The sequence below is a fragment of the Poecilia mexicana genome, unplaced genomic scaffold, assembly GCF_051168715.1.
Source record: "Poecilia mexicana isolate PSO_F unplaced genomic scaffold, ASM5116871v1 scaffold_20, whole genome shotgun sequence".
NCBI classification, from domain to species: Eukaryota; Metazoa; Chordata; class Actinopteri; order Cyprinodontiformes; family Poeciliidae; genus Poecilia; species Poecilia mexicana.
The window spans coordinates 4912190-4931053 of NW_028263389.1; the positions used below are offsets into that span (position 1 = coordinate 4912190).

The following is an 18864-nucleotide window of genomic DNA, read 5'->3' on the forward strand; positions in this document are numbered from 1 at the left end:
ATCAGTGACTCAATTAGATGGATGGATGGGTTGGATGCTAAATTTTTCTCTGGGTGTTCCAGTTTTTTCTACTATTTGGGAAAAGAAGTGATTAGGTTATTTGATCTCTTAAATTTACCTCTGTCCCTCACTCAAAAGCTGTTGGACATACAAAATATCTGAACTGAAGAAAACTGTTTCTTTCTAGCACACGCTCATTAATGGCCTCATACAATGTCCTCAAACCCTCCATTTCTATTTTAAATAGCTTTCTTCAGGACACCATTAACTAAACAAAAAAAGTGTGATTATGTCACCAAGCTGAACACAGCAACTGCATTTAATCATATTTTCAATTTTACTGATATTTATTAGAAAATACAGTGGTAAAAATAGAAAAGATAACATCCAATAATACAATCCATTTTGTGTTTTTTTTTTTTTTTTAACCATCAATGACTGAAAATTATTGAGACAAAAATAATTCAAAATTCTTATCATGATGAAATTTTCACAATAAATGATAAACAATATGATAAATGTCAATGCATAGGAAGCAAGGCATTGCATTAGCCTTATCACTAGCTAACAGGTAATTAGCTAATGCAATAAAAAAATACTTTAAAAATAAAATTGTTTATAAATATAGCTGCTTGTATAAGGTTTCCAGTAACAAAACAGCGTGTTATGAAAGACTAAATGCTCAAATACGTCATTGTGCCTGTCAAACGTATAACGCTGAGTGGAGCGGTCGACCTCTCTAAGATGGCCGCCCTAAATCTCGTAAGCGAAAATAGGCAAGAGCGGTCCGTGAGGCATAGGAGGTGTCAGTATGAGGTCGTGGAAACCCTTGGAAGGTGCCGAAGTCAGTGACAACACTGACCGGTATCCCCGTAAACAGTGGCACTAATGGCAGGTGTCAGCAGAAGTGCCAGTACGAGGTGCCGAAGTCAGCCGAAGTCAGCGGCAACACTGGCAGCTAGCCCCGAAAACAGTGGCACTTGTGGCGCATAATGACACCTGCCGCTGGAAGTGCCATTAGTAGGTGCGGTGTCACGATTTGCGCCTGCTGTCTCTCCACCATAGAGCTAAACTGGTCAATCAAGCAAAGAAAAGACCTGGAAAGTCAGAGAATCCCAATGTTAAAACAAGAGGTAGAGAGCCAGAGTTCCCACAGGAATCAGCTGTTGTCTGATGTAAAATGCTACAGAAATAAAATCAAAGAGCTTCAAACCTCTTTAAAAAAACAAGCGAGGGACTCAAAAGTGCAGATTGAGAAGATGGAGGCAGAAAAAATGCAAGTGATGTCTCAATTCACAGCATACGATACGAAGATTGAAAAGTATGAAAATGAAGTGATGAAACTTGAGTTTGAAGTGTCCAGAAAGATTGACGACATCAGCATTAAGAATAATGAGATTATGAGAGAAAAAAACAAGTACAGACTTCTTGAGAACAACCTGCAGAGATGGAAGAGTGACTTTACAGATATTACCTGGCCAGTAATGTCTATTGTTAAACATGACATGAAAGGGGGATAGATGCCATGTTAAGAACTGTTTCATACAGGAAAGTGTACCAAGAGACTGTCTTCCAAACCTGTCTCCATACCGGCTGAAGACTCAGTTCTCCAGAAATGCTATTATGTCGGGACGATATTTATTTTGAGGGGGAGAGTGTGGGGGATCAGTTGCTGAGGACTTTGGATCAAGGACCCTCCCCCCCTTGAACCTCCCATCCCCCCACTCCCATTAAAATATGAGTCCATTCTCTGTTCCTATGAATGTTTTGTTTTATTAAAAAGCACTGTTTTATTGTCCATGTTTAGCGGAATATTCACGTGTATGTTGGTAGCTATTCGGACTGAGAGTGACACAAGTTTGGACAGTGATCAGTTTCGAACAGGCGCTTAGGGCAGCCTCGGGTCGGAAGGGTCCTAAGTTTCAAAGAAGAAGAGAAGATGGCGAATAGAGTAACGCTGTAGTGTAACGCACGGATCGATGAATGTGTTTTGAATGTTCAGAAAAAAGGAAGTAAAGGAAATTTACAATTTGGAAAAAGCTCAAGAAGAAATTGAGCTTCTAAAAGAGAAAATTGATAAACTCACCATAGAGCTAAACTGGTCAATCAAGCAAAGAAAAGACCTGGAAAGTCAGAGAATCCCAATGTTAAAACAAGAGGTAGAGAACCAGAGTTCCCACAGGAATCAGCTGTTGTCTGAGGTAAAATGCTACAGAAATAAAATGAAAGAGCTTCAAACCTCTTTAAAAAAAGAAGCGAGGGACTCAAAAGTGCAGATTGAGAAGATGGAGGAAGAAAAAATGCAAGTGATGTCTCAATTCACAGTGTGACATCACAATGAAATAAAGTATCTTAAGCAAAGAAAAAAATTAACCTCCGAGAATAAAACATGGGTTAATGAAATACACATAATTTTTGTTGTATTGATATGTATGCAAGGATGTCTTGTATGTATGTATTTTATTTGTGAAAGTCCACGAAGTAAAAAAATATCTGGGTCACAACTTTTACCGGAACTGATAAAAGGAACAAGGGACACTGGATAAAAAAAAAGGAGAGAAGTGGGTGTGGCAGCACATAGACATAATATAAGAGTAGACCCTGCATTGGCCGCTCCGGCGCAGGAAATACGTCGGCCATCTTGGAGCGGTATACCCTCCAACTTTGCTCAATCAAAACAGCAGAAGATGCCTCAGCACTGAGGGATATTGTTCAGATCGATGGACTATTGATGTGATGGCTCCACAGACAACATTTCACAAGTAAGATGGACATATTATTGTGTATATATTGTGATTAGAATATTACTTTACTGTATTTATGTCCACCGGCGAGATACCAGCTAATATTAGCTACAGTGCTTGGTGTAATATGGGTTCAGCCCCGCTATGAAGGTTAACTGAGATTCCGTAAATCTAAAAAAATTAATTATTCTCTAACATTGACTTAGATTATCTGACACAAGAGCCTATATTAGAAATGAAACAATATAACACATATTATAAAACTTATATTATAAGTTTTATAATATGTGTTATAACATTCACCGGCAAAGTTTACACAGGTGGTAAAGACTATTATTTATATTCTTTCACTCTGTCAAAAGTAAGATACATCCTAAATCTTCCGTTTCTGTTTTGAAAATTTCCTAAAGACACGATGTGAGGAAGAAGAGGGAGATATCTATAAAGAGACGGATTCACTGCAGCACGGATGAATCTCGCATCGGATTTTGGACTCGTCGGCTGAAAAACAAACATATATGTGTATGTATGTATATATATATATATATATATATATATATATATATATATATATATATATATATATATATATATATAATTCAGTATTAATCATTATTTATTTGTGCCATTATTAATCTTTATTAGTGTTTGTATAGTTATATAAATATATATTGATATTACTAAATAATTTATTAAATAGATTATGAACGGCTGTGTGCTTTGTAATATGCTCTTCATGCATCGATATCAGAATATTCCATTCCTATTCTATTGTTATAGCCACTAAGCATATTTAAATATGATGAACTATGTATTAAAAACTTAAAAAAATACAATTGTTTATAAATGTAGCTTTGATAGATGTTTGAATATGGTTTCCAGTAACAAAAAAGTGTTTTCTGATCAATTAAATCCGCTGATACGTCATTGTGCCTGCTAAACACATAACGCTGAGTGGAGTGGTGTACCGCTCCAAGATGGCCGCCCTAAATCTCGTCAGCGACAATAGGCGAGAGCAGTCCATGAGGCGTCTATTCTTATATTATGTCTATGTGGCAGCACGCTGGAAAAGGACGCCGAGCGACAGACCGAGGAGCTCGAAAGATTAGCCCAGAGATACCTGATTGTGGAATAAATGCGTTGCCAGATCAGCTACTGAAGGAATCAAAAGTCTTCTGGAGGCAAGATAAAGCCAGTTTAATTCAAGCAAGATGGCCAATTGAATATACTATAAAGTGTCACTATTACAGTGGAACCTGTCACTATGTTCAAGGACACATCTGGTTAATCACACATCACTGATAGTTAATAGGACTTTTTACTTAATCAAAATGACATTCAACTCTTGCCCATGTTTATATCGCAGAACAGTGGCTGACATGGTGCAACAGGAAGCCAAATGTTGCAACTGGATAATAGTAATAATAATCAGACTCTGTAAGCTATGCTAATTAACGTATATTGTAGAAATTAATAAAGTTTGAAAAATAAATTTAAGCTTAATCATAATTTCTCATGGAGGAATAATAAGTTATTTGATCCTGATGTAGTAAATTCACACGTTGACTAAACATAAATTTTACAGCAGACTTCAAATTGCTGTTTAAAGTATTTACATACAATGGCTAATAAATATTGACAAATCAATTACTATGCATATACTTTGTGACATAAACTTGAAAAAATGTTGAAACATATCTGCCAAATAAAATAATATGTAAGCAGCACAATTTTCTTTGAAAAAAGCATTTTCATCTTAAGTATAACCCAAAGTAATTTTTATTTCCAAAAATATATAACAATCTTGTTCTTAATGCTGCTTAGGATTCACACATTGTCACATTTTTTGAGGTGTAAATACTTTGTGTTTTGACTTATCAATATTCAATATTGGTGTAAAAAAATTTGAAGGTGGTTTAACTTGAAAGTGAAAGTCCTCCTGCTGCCTTGGAAATGCTATTGAAATGCATTTTGTAGCTCAGATTTTAGTCATTTTCTCATCTTTGAATAAGAAAACTTTGAAGACAATGAACAGAACCAGAAACAAACACAGAGAAGCAACCTTCATTTATGCCACACAAATCTGTAATAAACTTGACAAATAATGAAAAATAGCGGGGATTAAATTTAATAAATAAAAACAAGTAATAACTATTTAAAACTGGTTAACAGGCATTTTTGGATAACATGTTTCTTTTTTTTTTAATTGCATTATCTTAACAAAAAACAATGAAAGTTATAGTGGCTGCCTGGTCTATTAGATAATAGACCAGGCAGCCACTATAACTTATGACATCCTGTGAACTGTCATGGAACCATGCTGAACATAATGTCACTCTGGAATTGTCAATATCTCATGTTGCCACTGTCACAAATATTAACTAATAAGTCAATATTAGTGAACTTACCCGGTTTAATAATCAATAGCATTATATTAAGGTCACTGTATGAAAATAATTAGAATCCGGAATTGACAGGAGCTTGTCAGCACTGACATACCATGGCAACCGAGTGTTAGTTGTAGTGGTAGGTACCTATGGTAGCTATTATCAGCTGTTGCAGAAGAGGTCCCATCTGACAGTGCAGGAGTTGTCTTTCTCTGTTAAGTCTGAACACCGGCTGTACATTTAAATATGTATGAGAATTATGTTGTAATTAAGATATATTTTATTTCTATTTGTTTGAACTAAAGTTATCCATATGCTACATTCTGTCTGAAACAGATAGAGAATGAGGTTAGCAGCCTGTGGCACCCATGGCCACCTTACTTGTGCCACCTAACCGGTAGTAAGGTGGCACAAGTGGCACCTTACCCAGAAGCCCGTGGCACAAGTGATAGCTTATGGCAACTGTCAACATGTTTTCACTGAGGCTGTTTATTGGAAACTGAAATTTGAGACTGTATAAAAAATAGACCAGGGCATATTTGCTTTTTTAAGGGAACAGAATACTTAAGAGGAAATGCAATACTTTGTGCCAGATCCACCATTATTTTCATTAATTATAAATTCATTCATATTAAATCTGACACAGAAGCTGTCACCAAAGAATATTCTATTCCTATTCTATTGTTTTCCCCACTAAGCATATTTAAATATGCTGAAGTATGTATAATACAATTAAAAATACTTTAAAAATACAACTGTTTATAAATATGGCTGCATGTATAAGGTTTTCAGTAACAAAACAGCGTGTTATGAAAGATTAAATGTTCAAATACGTCATTGTGCCTGTTAAACATACGCTGAGTGGAGCGGTCGAACCCTATAAGATGGCCGCCCTAAATCTCGTCAGCAAAAATAGGCGAGAGCGGTCCGTGAGGCGTGGGAGGTGCCAGTATGAGGTTGTGGCAACCCTTGGAAGGTGCCGAAGTCGGCCAAAGTCAGTGGCAACACTGACAGCTAGACCCGAAAACAGTGGCACTAATGGCAGGTGTCAGAGGAAGTGCCAGTAAGAGGTGCCGAGGTCAGCCGAAGTCAGCCGAACGCAGTGGCAACACTGACAGCTAGTTCCGAAAACAGTGGCACTAATGGCAGGTGTCAGCAGAAGTGCCAGTAAGAGGTGCCGAGGTCAGCCGAACGCAGTGGCAACTCTGGCAGCTAGTCCCGAAAGCAGTGGCACTAATGGCAGGTGTCAGCGGAAGTGCCAGTAAGAGGTGCCGAAGTCAGCCGAACGCAGTGGCAACTCTGGCAGCTAGTCCCGAAAGCAGTGGCACTTGTGACAGGTGTCACACCTGCCACCGGAAGTGCCATTAGTAGGTGCGGTGTTACGATTTGCGCCTGCTGTCTCTCGGGCGAGGACCGGACCCGATGCGCTCACGTTCCAGGCCTGATAAAGGGAACCGCCTGGGTACACATACGCCATCCCGGTGAGACCCTTCCATGTTTTTTTTATTATTGTTTTTTGTGTGCACAAAGACTGATACATTTTTTGGGCCCCAACGTTGTTTTTTTTGCGTGGACGGAACTTTATTTTTGATCGCCCAATTATGGACTTTTCGATTAACTATTATTATTGATGAAATATTTTTTTCGTTTTGATTCATAGGCTGGGCTATAGATTTGAATGAGGGGTTGTTTAATTGCAAAAAGTTCGAGAGTGACTGATATAATGCCATGATTCCAGGAATCAGATGATTGGTTATTAAACGTAGCGGGCACCTCTTATCCTATCCTATCCTATCCTTTTTATTTCAATCAAATCATTTTTCTAGCTTTGATTAGGGAAAGCAGCGGTCATACTTATTTCTAAATTTGTATAAAAAATAAGTCAAAGAACTCTCTTGGGCGTGTACATTTCTAGTTTATACTAAGATTTGTTACAACAGCATACGGTATGAAGATTGAAAAGTATGAAAATGAAGTGATGAAACTTGAGTCTTACATCCAATTTGCGTCTCTGTCCACACCAAGTGTTCGCTAGTTCGGCCAAGTCCGTCACAAATTTGTCGATAAGCCAGGAATCCACAAGTTCTAAACAGCAGAAATCCTGTTACCATGAAAAAATCCAGGGTGAATCCCACAGGGTGTGTCCCCGCAGAATAAGAGGGCTCTCCTGTGCCCAGTCTTCTCATCATAAATTTTATCAATTGCGTTGAGAGATTGGTTGTCCAGAACCATAATTTGCAGATTCGGAGGATGTGCAAAGAAAGGCTCCAAAAATAGAGAAAAAGACACGACAAAAACAGAGCAAGGAAGGCAGGCATGGGCAGAGAGGAGGGAGCAGAGGAAAGAAGCGTCCGCTTTCGCAGAGAGAGAGAGAGAGAAAGTAAGGACCATAATTATTTGCACAGTAAGCCTTCCAGGAATATGGTGCAAAGTGAGCTGGCTTTGCTGTTGCCTAGCAACATAGGATACATTACATTATTCCACTGATGGAATCTGATGATGTCAAAGTGTTATGATGTCATAGGGGACAGATACCTTGAATGTTCTGGATCTGAAACAAATTTGCAAAACTTTTTTCGGACGTTGGTTTTTCCATATTGGATTGTATTGGATTGTATTTTTTCGTAGCTTTTCTGATACATCGGTCAGACATTCAAAATGGCGCCAGTTCAAACTGATTTGTTAACAAAGGACCAAATTAAACAAATGACAAGAGATGAATTGGTTATCGTGCTTCTGGATTGGTTACAACGGTTTAGAGAAAGATCTGCAGCCCTCAGTAGGGAGGACGCACTACAGGACAATTTGGAAAAAGTTCAAGAAGACATTGAGCTTCTAAAAGAGAAAATTGATAAACTCACCATAGAGCTAAACTGGTCAATCAAGCAAAGAAAAGACCTGGAAAGTCAGAGAATCCCAATGTTAAAACAAGAGGTAGAGAGCCGGAGTTCCCACAGGAATCAGCTGTTGTCTGAGGTAAAATGCTACAGAAATAAAATCAAAGAGCTTCAAACCTCTTTAAAAAAACAAGCGAGGGACTCAAAAGTGCAGATTGAGAAGATGGAGGAAGAAAAAATGCAAGTGATGTCTCAATTCACAGCATACGATACGAAGATTGAAAAGTATGAAAAAGAAGTGATGAAACTTCAGTTTGAAGTGTCCAGAAAGATCGACGATATCAGCTTGAAGAATAATGAGATTATGAGAGAAAAAAACAAGTACAGACTTCTTGAGAACAAGACAAAAATTCTGGAAAAGGAGTTGACTGAGTCAGTGAAGGAAAATACAATTTTTCTGAAGAAACTTTCAAAAACTCCAACGGAGCAAGCCATAGATAAAACTAAGGAAGAGTTTTTAGCAAGGTTGAGTTTAACTTCAGGGGTATTACTTGAGGAAAAAATGCGAAACAGGGAATTAGTACAACGTCTGATGAGAAAAGAACGTGAGGCGAGTAAACTCTTGGAGCAGCAGGCTAAGACCGCCAAGCTCTTAGCCTCACAACCACAGCCAACGAAAGAGGCTGTGGTTGTGAAAAAGAGATTTGAGCCCACAGCGTCTGATTGGGAAGAGCTGAAGAACGAAAATAAAGCTTTAAATTATCACATGAAGACACTAATCGAAAACAGGGACAGGGATCAAAATCGCATTAAAGAACTTACCGACCAAGTATTTATGGTAAGGAAAAAGTACTTCAGTGAGAAGATGCAGCACGAGACTTTGAAGAAATCCTAAAAGAGCCAAGAGGTTAAGGTAGAGGATGATAATGCTTTGGAAGTTCCTAAAGATGAAAACAAGGTTGAAATCAACGATAAACAAATCAACGATAAACAAATCAACGATAAACAAATCAACGATAAACAAGACGCTCTTCTACCATCCATCCAAGAAACAACCCTCCAGCTACCCAAAACAAAGTTAGTTCATAATCTAAGAGTTCTGCCTCTGGGTGAAGGCAAGTTATTGCCAGACTTTAAAGAAGACATAATCATAACACCAGAAAAGTTAAAACAGCTTAAGCCAACACCCCCGAGCAAAAGGAGACCTGAAAGGCCGCCTCATTCACCGGCAGTCAGGAAGCGTTTTCTCAGGGAAACTGAGCAGAGAAAAGATAGCGGGCAACCTGGCGGGAGTGCCACAGAAGAGAACGGTAAACTTCTCTCTTTAACGGTTAAAGGCAAAAATATATAATGAGGTGTGTTTCTGAGCCCTTGGGGCTGGACTTTAACCCATGGAGCCCAGCCGGGCACAGCCGAAGAGGAGAGGGTTGGGCTGCAGTGTCGAAGGGATGGCAGCAGAAGGAGGGGACCTTGGTGATCTGATCCTCAGCTACAGAAGCTCCCTCTAGGAACGGTGTCAGAGTCTGGTCCTCATTCCCAGCAGTCACTCGGGCTCGTTTCCGATGAGAGTTGGACTCCGCCAAGGCTGCTCTATGTCACTAATTCTAGTCAATACTTTTATTGACAGAATTTTTAGGCACAGCCAAGGTGTTGAGGGGATCCGATTTGGTGGCCTTAAGATCGCATCTCTGCTTTTTGCAGAAGATGTGGTCCTACTGCCTTCATCAGGTCGTGATCTACAGCTCTCACTGGAGCGATTCGCAGCCGAGTACGAAGTGGAACAGTAACTCCAGGCCTGTTCTTGAGCCAGAAAATCTGGTTGGGATGCCTCCTGGATGCCTCCCTGGTGAGGTGACGCTCTTCTACCACCCATCCAAGAAACAACCCTCCAGCTACCCAAAACAAAGTCAGTTCGTAATCTAAGAGTTCTGCCTCTGGGTGAAAGCAAGTTATTGCCAGACTTTAAAGAAGACAATCATAACACCAGAAAAGTTAAAACAGCTTAAGCCCCTACGTCTGCTTAGACTTTCTTTTATTGTTGCAGTTTGGCCATAACCATAATTTTCAACTCTAGATTAACTAATTAATTAATAACTTGGATCCCTACCTGTACTAAACATTGTTTCTTTCTACAATACACTATTTAAATGGGATGGATAGTTTTTCTCCGGGTGCTCCGGTTTTCCCTACTGTTTGGGAGGAAAAACCCGAATGGTAGCCTAAAGAAGTGATTAGGCTAATTGGTGTCTTTAAATTTACCTCTGTCTCTCACTCACTAACTGTTGGACATACAAAATATCTGAACTGAACAAAACTGTGTTTCTTTCTAGCACACGCTCATTAATGGCCTCATACAATGTCCTCAAACCCTCCATTTCTATTTGAAATAGGCTTCTTCAGGACACCATTAACTAAACAAAAAAAGTGTGATTATGTCACCAAGCTGAACACAGCAACTGCATTTAATCATATTTTCAATTTTACTAATATTTATTAGAAAATACAGTGGTAAAAATAGAAAAAATAACGTCCAATAATACAATCCGTTTAGTGTTTTTATTTATTTATTTTTTACCATCAATGACTGAAAATTATTGAGACAAAAATAATTCAAAATTCTTATCATGATGAAATTTTCACAATAAATGATAAACAATATGATAAATGTCAATGCATAGGAAGCAAGGCATTGCATTAGCCTTATCACTAGCTAACAGCTAGCTAATGCTAAGGCTAATGCAATGCCTTGCTTCCTGTGCATTGCTATGGTAAGAAGCACTTACTTACTTAAAGTAGCACTTTGGATCTGTTCCACCTAAGTTGCCGTGCCCATTGCTGAGAAACTCTGTTTCCAAAGACTGCTACAACTTCTGGGTGACAGAGGGACACCTCTAGAACAGAACCAGAAAGTTGCAACTAGATCTTATGTGTAATTTCAAAATAAAAGACCATTAAAGTAGTACTTTGGATCTTTTTCCCCTAAGTTGCCGTTACATTTACTCAGATTAAACTTTTGATCTGCCATTTATGTTCTATTAGGAATAAAATATTATATGTTGCCACCTCCACATCATTGCATTCAGTTTTTATTCACAAATTGTTTAGTGTCACAACTCTTTTGAAATCTGGTTTATATATAGGTAGTACATGTATAGGAGATTATAGAAAAATCTGTATATAAATAAGATGATTGAGTGAGGCAGCTCTTTACATTTTCTACTTATTTTTGTATATAAAAGTAAAAACGTATTATTTTAAAGGGATTTAATTTTGAAATTATAGATCATATGTGTTTGATATTTTCTGGTTGTCTTCTAGAGGTGTCCCTCTGTCACCCAGAAGTGGTAGCAGTCTTTGGAAACAGAGAGTTTCTCATCAATGGGCACAGCAACTTAGGGGAAAAATATAAAAAATGACTTTTTTGATAGGTTTTATTTTGAAATTACACCTCAGATCTAGTTGCAACTTTCTGGTTCTGTTCTAGAGATGTCCCTCTGTCACCCAGAAGTGGTAGCAGTCTTTGGAAACAGAGTGTTTCTCAGCAATGGGCATGGCAACTTAGGTGGAACAGATCCAAAGTACTACTTTAATGGTCTTTTATTTTGAAATTACACATCAGATCTAGTTGCAACTTTCTAGTTCTGTTCTATAGGTCTCCCTCTGTCATCCAGAAGTGGTAAGATTCATTGGAAACAGAGTTTCTCAGCAATGGGCACGGCAACTTAGGTGGAACAGATCCAAAGTACTACTTTAATGGTCTTTTATTTTGAAATTACACATCAGATCTAGTTGCAACTTTCTGGTTCTGTTCTAGAGGTGTCCCTCTGTCACCCAGAAGTGGTAGCAGTCTTTGGAAACAGAGTTTCTCAGCAATGGGCACAGCAACTTAGGGGAAAAAGATAAAAAATGACTTTTTTGATAGGCTTTTATTTTGAAATTATACATCAAATCTGGTTGCCACTTTCTGGTTCTGTTCTAGAGGTGTCCCTTTGTCATCCAGAAGTGGTAGCAGTCTTTGGAAACAGAGAGTTTCTCAGCAATGGGCACAGCAACTTAGGGGAAAAATATAAACATGGACCGGATGTGCGCTTTTATTGCGAAAGCAGCACGTAAATGGGTGTACCATAATGTCTTGAGCTACGGCGCACTTGTATATTGTGTGCTGGAACACCGGCTAGCTTTACCGCGGTTGAGCAAAGCGTATGACTATCTGACAACGTATGCTGATCTGACTGAACACCGGCTCCAATCTTCTTCCGTAGCAGAGTGATAAAGCAGAAAAAATGAGGAGCGTTTCCTTAAGTTATCTTCGCCACTGAAAACCAGTGACTCATCACTTACTGACAGTCATTCCTTTGGATGTGTGTGGACACAACGGACACATTATCTCAGGAGCCCTGTTACAGCAAAGCCTACGGAACTGTTGGCAAAAATAGAGATTATTAGAACAAAAGGTAAGTTTAATTTTGTTGTGCTGAAAACAAACTATTTTTAGATTATGCAGTAACAGGAGAGTGATAAAACTTAGTTTCAGGGGTTAAAACCCTTTTTCATAAATTGTTTAAAGGGGTGGTATTATGTGTTTTCCAGTCACATTGTGCCATTTATTAGCACAATCAAACCACTATGTTAAATTCAGCTGTTAAAAAATGCTGCATATATCAAATATGTCTGAAAATGAAATTTTACTTTGTAATTTAACACAATATTAGGCCTCCATCTTTTTAAAAATTCCTGCTCCTTCTGTAACTCCACCTTAAGTAAGTCATCACAACATAGCCCCACTGTTAACCATTTGACAACATTTCTGTCAGCGTTGCACTGAGAAGTAGCTTGTATAATGAGCTCAGCTGATTCACAGTTTTACTAAATGTTTGCTAAGTACTGCTGCTTAGTCTGCTGGAGCATAGTTCTCGAATGTGGCGCCAGGTCTACCCAAGCAATTTTTGCACAGCTGATTGGTTGCCATGACAGATTAAAAGATTTCTGAAACATGCATGAAAGAATCAAGGCAACACTCCATGTATGTTTTTAATGAGGGAATAACATCATAACATGATGTAAAGCACCAAATAGTTGATTTTTTTAAAACTGCCCCTTTAGTAAACACAAACAAGTTTATGTAGAATACTGACTAGATGAAATATGTTATATATAATAGTAAATAGCAAAGTAACTGTTCAAGATTGTAATTGTTATCAGTTACATTTTCAATAATGTCTTCCTATTTATATCAGAAACTATGGCCTCCTCCAGCTCTCTCTCCAAGGCCAACACAACCTTCTCTCTGGCTCTGCTCAGAAAGCTGAGTGAGGACAACAACACTGCAAACATCTTCTTCTCTCCTTTCAGCATTTCTTCAGCTCTGGCTATGATGATGCTGGGAGCCAGAGGAGACACAGCCACTCAGATATCAGAGGTGATCTTTATTCATTAATCAAGACACTGATGAATAAAAAACGTAGAGGCTTATATGTAATTTTGTTAATTTTGTCTGCAGTGTTTGAAAACCCAGGATTGTCAGGATGATGTCCACACTCTGTTTGCCAAACTGCTGAGTGAGATCAACAAGCCAGAAGCTCCATTTGCTCTCAGTGTTGCCAACAGACTGTATGGAGAGAAGTCCTTCAACTTTCTGCAGGTAACCATGAAGATCACATGGATACATGGTGAATGTTTTCAGGATGAATTCATGGATCTTCTGTTTGTTCTTCCAGGAGTTTTTAACCCAAACAAAGACTCACTACAACTCAGAGCCGGAGGCTGTGGACTTCAGAACCAGCAGTGAGGAAGCCAGGGTCAAGATCAACAACTGGGTGGAGGAAAACACACAAGGTGGATCACACACACTGACACACACACAATCAGTTCATGACTCCAACTAACCCACACAATGATGGTGATGAACTCTAAGGATCAAGAGCTCCATCTTGTGGAACAGTGTGTTATTGTCATGTTGTTAAAAGCTTCAGTTTCTCTGGTGTTGGTTCTGATCCATGTTGCCTCCATGTTGTCACCAGGTAAAATCAAGCATATTGTTCCTGAGGGTGAAGTGGACAGCATGACCAGGATGGTTCTGGTTAATGCCATCTACTTTAAAGCTGCCTGGGATGAACCGTTCAAAAAATCTCATACTGAAGCGGACCAGTTTAGACTCAACAAGGTAACAGAACATGAGCACCGTTTTATACAGCAAGCAGGGTTTGAATTGATTTAAAAAATGTTTACTTCTCTTTGAGTTATCTACCCAGAAAGCAAAATATGAGTGAATCAATGTTGTAACAGTCAAAAAATTGAATCCACGTTGAAGCCCGACATTGAAATGATATTGAAAGTGGTCAGTGACTTACATGTTGAATCAATGTTAAGATTTCAATCATATCTGACACTATATCAATATTGATTCAACCATCATCTGAATGTGGATATCCATGCACATTTTAGTTTATTTTACATTGAATCAAAGTTAAGGAATCAATATTGATTCATGTGGATTTTTTGGTCTGATAACATACCATTAAAAGTTTCTTCACTGGTGTTAAACTCTATTTTATTGGCAGATGATGGGTATTATCGTGTTCAAATTTATCTTACATTACTATATTTCCAAAAATGTATAGACAAACTTAAAAATGACAGCATAGCATTAATATTACATTTTATTTAAGAAACCAGGCATAGATCTGTAAACATATTTGACCTCTTTTTGACTGTCAGAACAAAAGTCTATTGTCCATGGAAAAACAGCGTCCATGAGGTTAAGCTTTGTACTGTATGAACCAGAGAAAAAATATAACTTGGGGTAACCCAAGTTTGATTCTGGTTGGTGTCACTTTGGTTCCTTGATGCCTTCGTCCTGCTCTGATGTGTAACGAAGCGACTTCTTAACAGTTTCACTGCAGACCTCCACATTCAGCTTTGGGTCAAACTGCAGAGCAGCAGCCGGAAAGCACAAAATGAAGAGTGAGGAAGGTCCTGATTTGGGCCAATTAGAAAGATGACAAACATTTGGAAACTTTTGAAGCACATTGAAATATTAAATAATGTACTGGTTATAGGCCTGAGGACAAAAACCGTACAGACCCCTTGTACACTCACAGTTAAATTAATAGACAGGCTAATGAATAGTCATGAATATTTCTCTTAATTTCAGTTGACATATATAATCACATTTACCCATCAAGCTGCAGCATAAGCACAAAAAAATGCTTTTATTTTTCAGTAAGCACAGTTAAGATGAAAGTAATTTCGCCAAACTTAACGCAAAAATGCTCAGAGTAGAATTCAGTTCATAAGCCGGTTGCAAACAAGCCAGCACCAAAGTGGCTGTGTGGCTTGGGACATCAACTCATGTAAAAACGCTGCTTGTAGTGTCTTGTAGATGTTTGTATGTCAAAAAAATGTGTGCACAGTCAGTAATAATATTTACAGACAAGTAAGAAAATGTACAGAAATGAATCACAACCCACTGTCCTTAATTTAAAACGTGATTAACCACCGCCCAATGATAACATCTTCTCACTCAGAGCTCAAGGAGGAGGAGGACAAACATAGGGGTGCAACAAACACTATTGATTACCAGTGTTTCCCAACTCTGGTCCTCAAGGAACACTGACCTGCATGTTTTAGATGTTCCCCTGCTTCAACACACCCCATTCAGATGAGTGCAATTCAGGAAAACCTTGTTAATCATCCATCAACTGAAATCATGTGTGTTGAATTAGGGGAACGCCTAAGACTTGAGGACCAGTGTTGAAAAACACTGGATTAGATGTTGGCATTTCAATCATTAGAATTCAACCACAAAACAACATTGATTCAATGACATCTTTTCAACATTGGTTAATTGGCTAGAACTGGATGATTGTTTGATGGTTGATCCACCTTCAATCATCAATCTGAACCAAAAATCAACTTTTTTGACCATAATTAGTTGAATTACCATTGCTTGCTATCTGGGTAGCCATGTTTTTCTTTGTATATTAGATAATTTAACAAACATTTTATGCGTGTCTGAAGAAAACAACAAAACCAGTACAGATGATGTATCAGGAAGAAGATTTCCCCTTCACTGTCATTGATGAAGTCAACTGTCAGGTAATGAATCACATGATCAGTCAGTTATTACATCCATCAACAAATTCAGCAAACTTCGTATGAAGACTGATGGTGATTTTAGCATGTAATGTTTTAAGTGTCATTCTTTACTGTAATGTCTGAAATGTTTCTGCTGGACAGATCCTGGAGATGCCTTACAAAGGGAAGGAACTGAGCATGCTCATCATTTTACCTAAAGACATAGAAGACGATACAACAGGTCTGGAGAAGGTAGGACTCTCTGTCTTGCAGATTAATTCATCTCTATCTTCATATCTGATGATTGATATATTGTCCGTTCAGCTGGAGAAACGTCTGACCTATGAGAAATTCATGGAGTGGACTCATCCAGAGGAAATGAAAGTTTGTAAGGTCTACGTGAAGCTGCCTCGATTCAAGCTGGAGGAGACGTATGACCTGAATGATGTCCTGAGCAGCATGGGCATGGTGGACGCTTTTGACGAGACAAAGTGTGACTTCTCTGGTGAGACATGTGGAAGGAGACTGAGATGTTTCAGATGTAGTTTGGTTGACTGTTAGAACAACCAGCTGTGCTCAGATGCTGCAGCGTTGACGTCTGTCATATGTTAGATCCAGGCAACAGTTTATTGATCCGTCCTCTCTGGAGGAAAACTATAAACTACATGAAATAAGGAGGAAGATGCAGTCACAAAACCAGGCTCTTATTAATGAAAATTTATATTTATTTTCATTATATTTTATGTATTTATGGTGTATAATTCTGCGATGTGTCTTTTCTTACCTGTTACAGGTATGTCTGGCAACAAGGAGCTCATTCTGTCCAAAGTCTCCCACAAGGCTTTTGTGGACGTGAACGAGGAGGGAACTGAAGCTGCTGCTGCTACTTTTGTAAAAATTGTTTTAATGTGTTATAGACGACCATCATTCTTCACTGCAGACCACCCCTTCCTCTTCTTCATCCGCCACAACCCGACCCTGAGCGTTCTCTTTGCTGGACGCTTCTGCTGCCCTGAGTGAAATTTGTCTCTGCGAGACGAAAAGTTAGATTTAACACAGCAGATATTTAGTTACAAATTACATAGAGACCGGTAAATGTCTATCCAGCTAGTCAAATATTATCATGCAGATAATGAAGACATGGCAGTTAAAGCCTAATAATCTGCCAAATATTGCTTTAGCAAGGAGGTCTAGATTAGATTTCTTTTTTTTTTTTTTTTTTTTGTTAGTCGAACTCGGGTTAGTAGTTAATATTGCAAAAGATAAACTGGGGATTCTATTATGTGTAATAGAATTAATTACACATAATTAACTGTTAATTAACAGTGCACTTATTCATATCACATGTAATATAAATATGTATGTGTCGTGGCTCTTACGTTTCTACAAACTTATGTTGAAATAGGTTCTTGTGAATCTTTTCACAAATGTTTCACATACTGTAAAATGTATCAATTAATCTGAAATAAAGTTCAGCTGTTCTATCAGGTTCTTCTTGACATTTTCTTCATGTCTCCACTTCACTGAAACACTGTAGCCATAATAAAAGATGGCAGTGGGAGTATCATCCTCTCGAGTGACTCTCTCGATATTCTTTACAACTTTAGCATTTGAATTTTGGACAATGAAAAATAAAGAGTGGAAAAAACTTTACACCTGACTGCAGCCTTTGTATTTTTTTCAACTCATTGATATTCAATATCAGTTTTGACATTAAGGAAAAGTTCAAGTGCTATTATCTAAGAATTGTTAGGAAATTAACATTAAAATATGCTAGTTTTAAATTTAACCATATGTACAATATTATATAAAATCATCAGCGTTTTAAAATAAGAACATTGGGTTCCAAGTTGCCTATTTGTTACTTTAGGTTTAATGCAGGAATCTGTTTTTTGATGAATCGCTCAGAAAAGGAAACAGATGCTCAGCAGTTCAGATAAAAACAGAATGGAAAAGACAAGTTCTGTCTGTTCACATAAGTCAAATTCTTTGGTGATTTTCTAGGGGTAAGGAAGACACTTAAAACCTGGAGAAAAACAAAACAAGGTCTAGGTGAAAAATAGATCTCTTTCTGACAGCTAGGGTCTTTGTTCAAATGTTTAGAAAGGGAGGAACAGGAGACATTCCAGATGTAACCAACATGAGAAATCCTGTTTGAGAATGACCTTTGCTCTCTGACTTTTACTCATTTTGGACCTTTGCTCTTTCTCTCTCTTCATCTTTGGTTTTGAATAGGTCTCAAAGAAGGTGACAAAAATCATTTAGACCATCCCATCTAGGTAATTTGAAACTGCTTAGAGGTTTAGAAGGAGAGGACACACCTTCAATGCATATATTAAAATTAGGAATACACCTAATGAAAACCTCCACTTCACAGAAGCAAATCGAATTGCTTTGTTTGCAGCCGCATGAGCAATTCCCAAAGGCGCATTTGCTTTTTCTCTTATTTTGGTATTTTGTTCATTTTTCTACTTTTCTCAGGTAATTAATGTCTGTTTTATGGTTTGGACTTCTTGATGGTTTGGGTGTGATGCTGATCTGTTTTTCTATGCATTTAATTGTCTGAATAAAACCCTGGATATGTCTGAAATTGAATGGCGACTGGTTGTTCTCTGTGTGGTTTCCACTTTGTACATGAGGAACCCTGAATTCGGGACACTAGAGGAAAACAACAAGCTCATATCATAAGCAGCTCTAGTAAATCACCACAAAAATGATGTAATATCAGGGAAGATGAGTATTTATTTAGTTATTTGGGTCGGTCGCGAGTGTTTCGGCTCTTGCAGACGGCTCTTTGAAGTGAACGACGGGAGACGGCTC

At 38.2% G+C, this 18864-nt stretch overlaps 1 protein-coding gene across 2 annotated transcripts; it reads left to right on the plus strand.

Annotated features, from left to right (window-relative positions):
- Nucleotides 1-12252: 12252 nt before the first annotated feature.
- Nucleotides 12253-17697, plus strand: LOC106914550 (leukocyte elastase inhibitor-like). Of its 2 annotated transcripts, none has more exons than XM_088001439.1 (9): nt 12253-12422; nt 13206-13387; nt 13469-13609; nt 13686-13803; nt 13989-14131; nt 15988-16065; nt 16207-16296; nt 16369-16549; nt 16838-17697. In XM_088001439.1, exons 2-9 carry the CDS (start codon nt 13211-13213, stop codon nt 17062-17064), a joined length of 1155 nt encoding a protein of 384 aa, XP_087857565.1. In that variant the 5' UTR covers nt 12253-12422; nt 13206-13210; the 3' UTR covers nt 17065-17697. The 2 variants fall into 2 exon arrangements, with proteins under 2 accessions (XP_087857565.1, XP_087857566.1); XM_088001440.1 differs by having other exon boundaries at nt 12256-12422; nt 13321-13387.
- Nucleotides 17698-18864: the final 1167 nt, after the last annotated feature.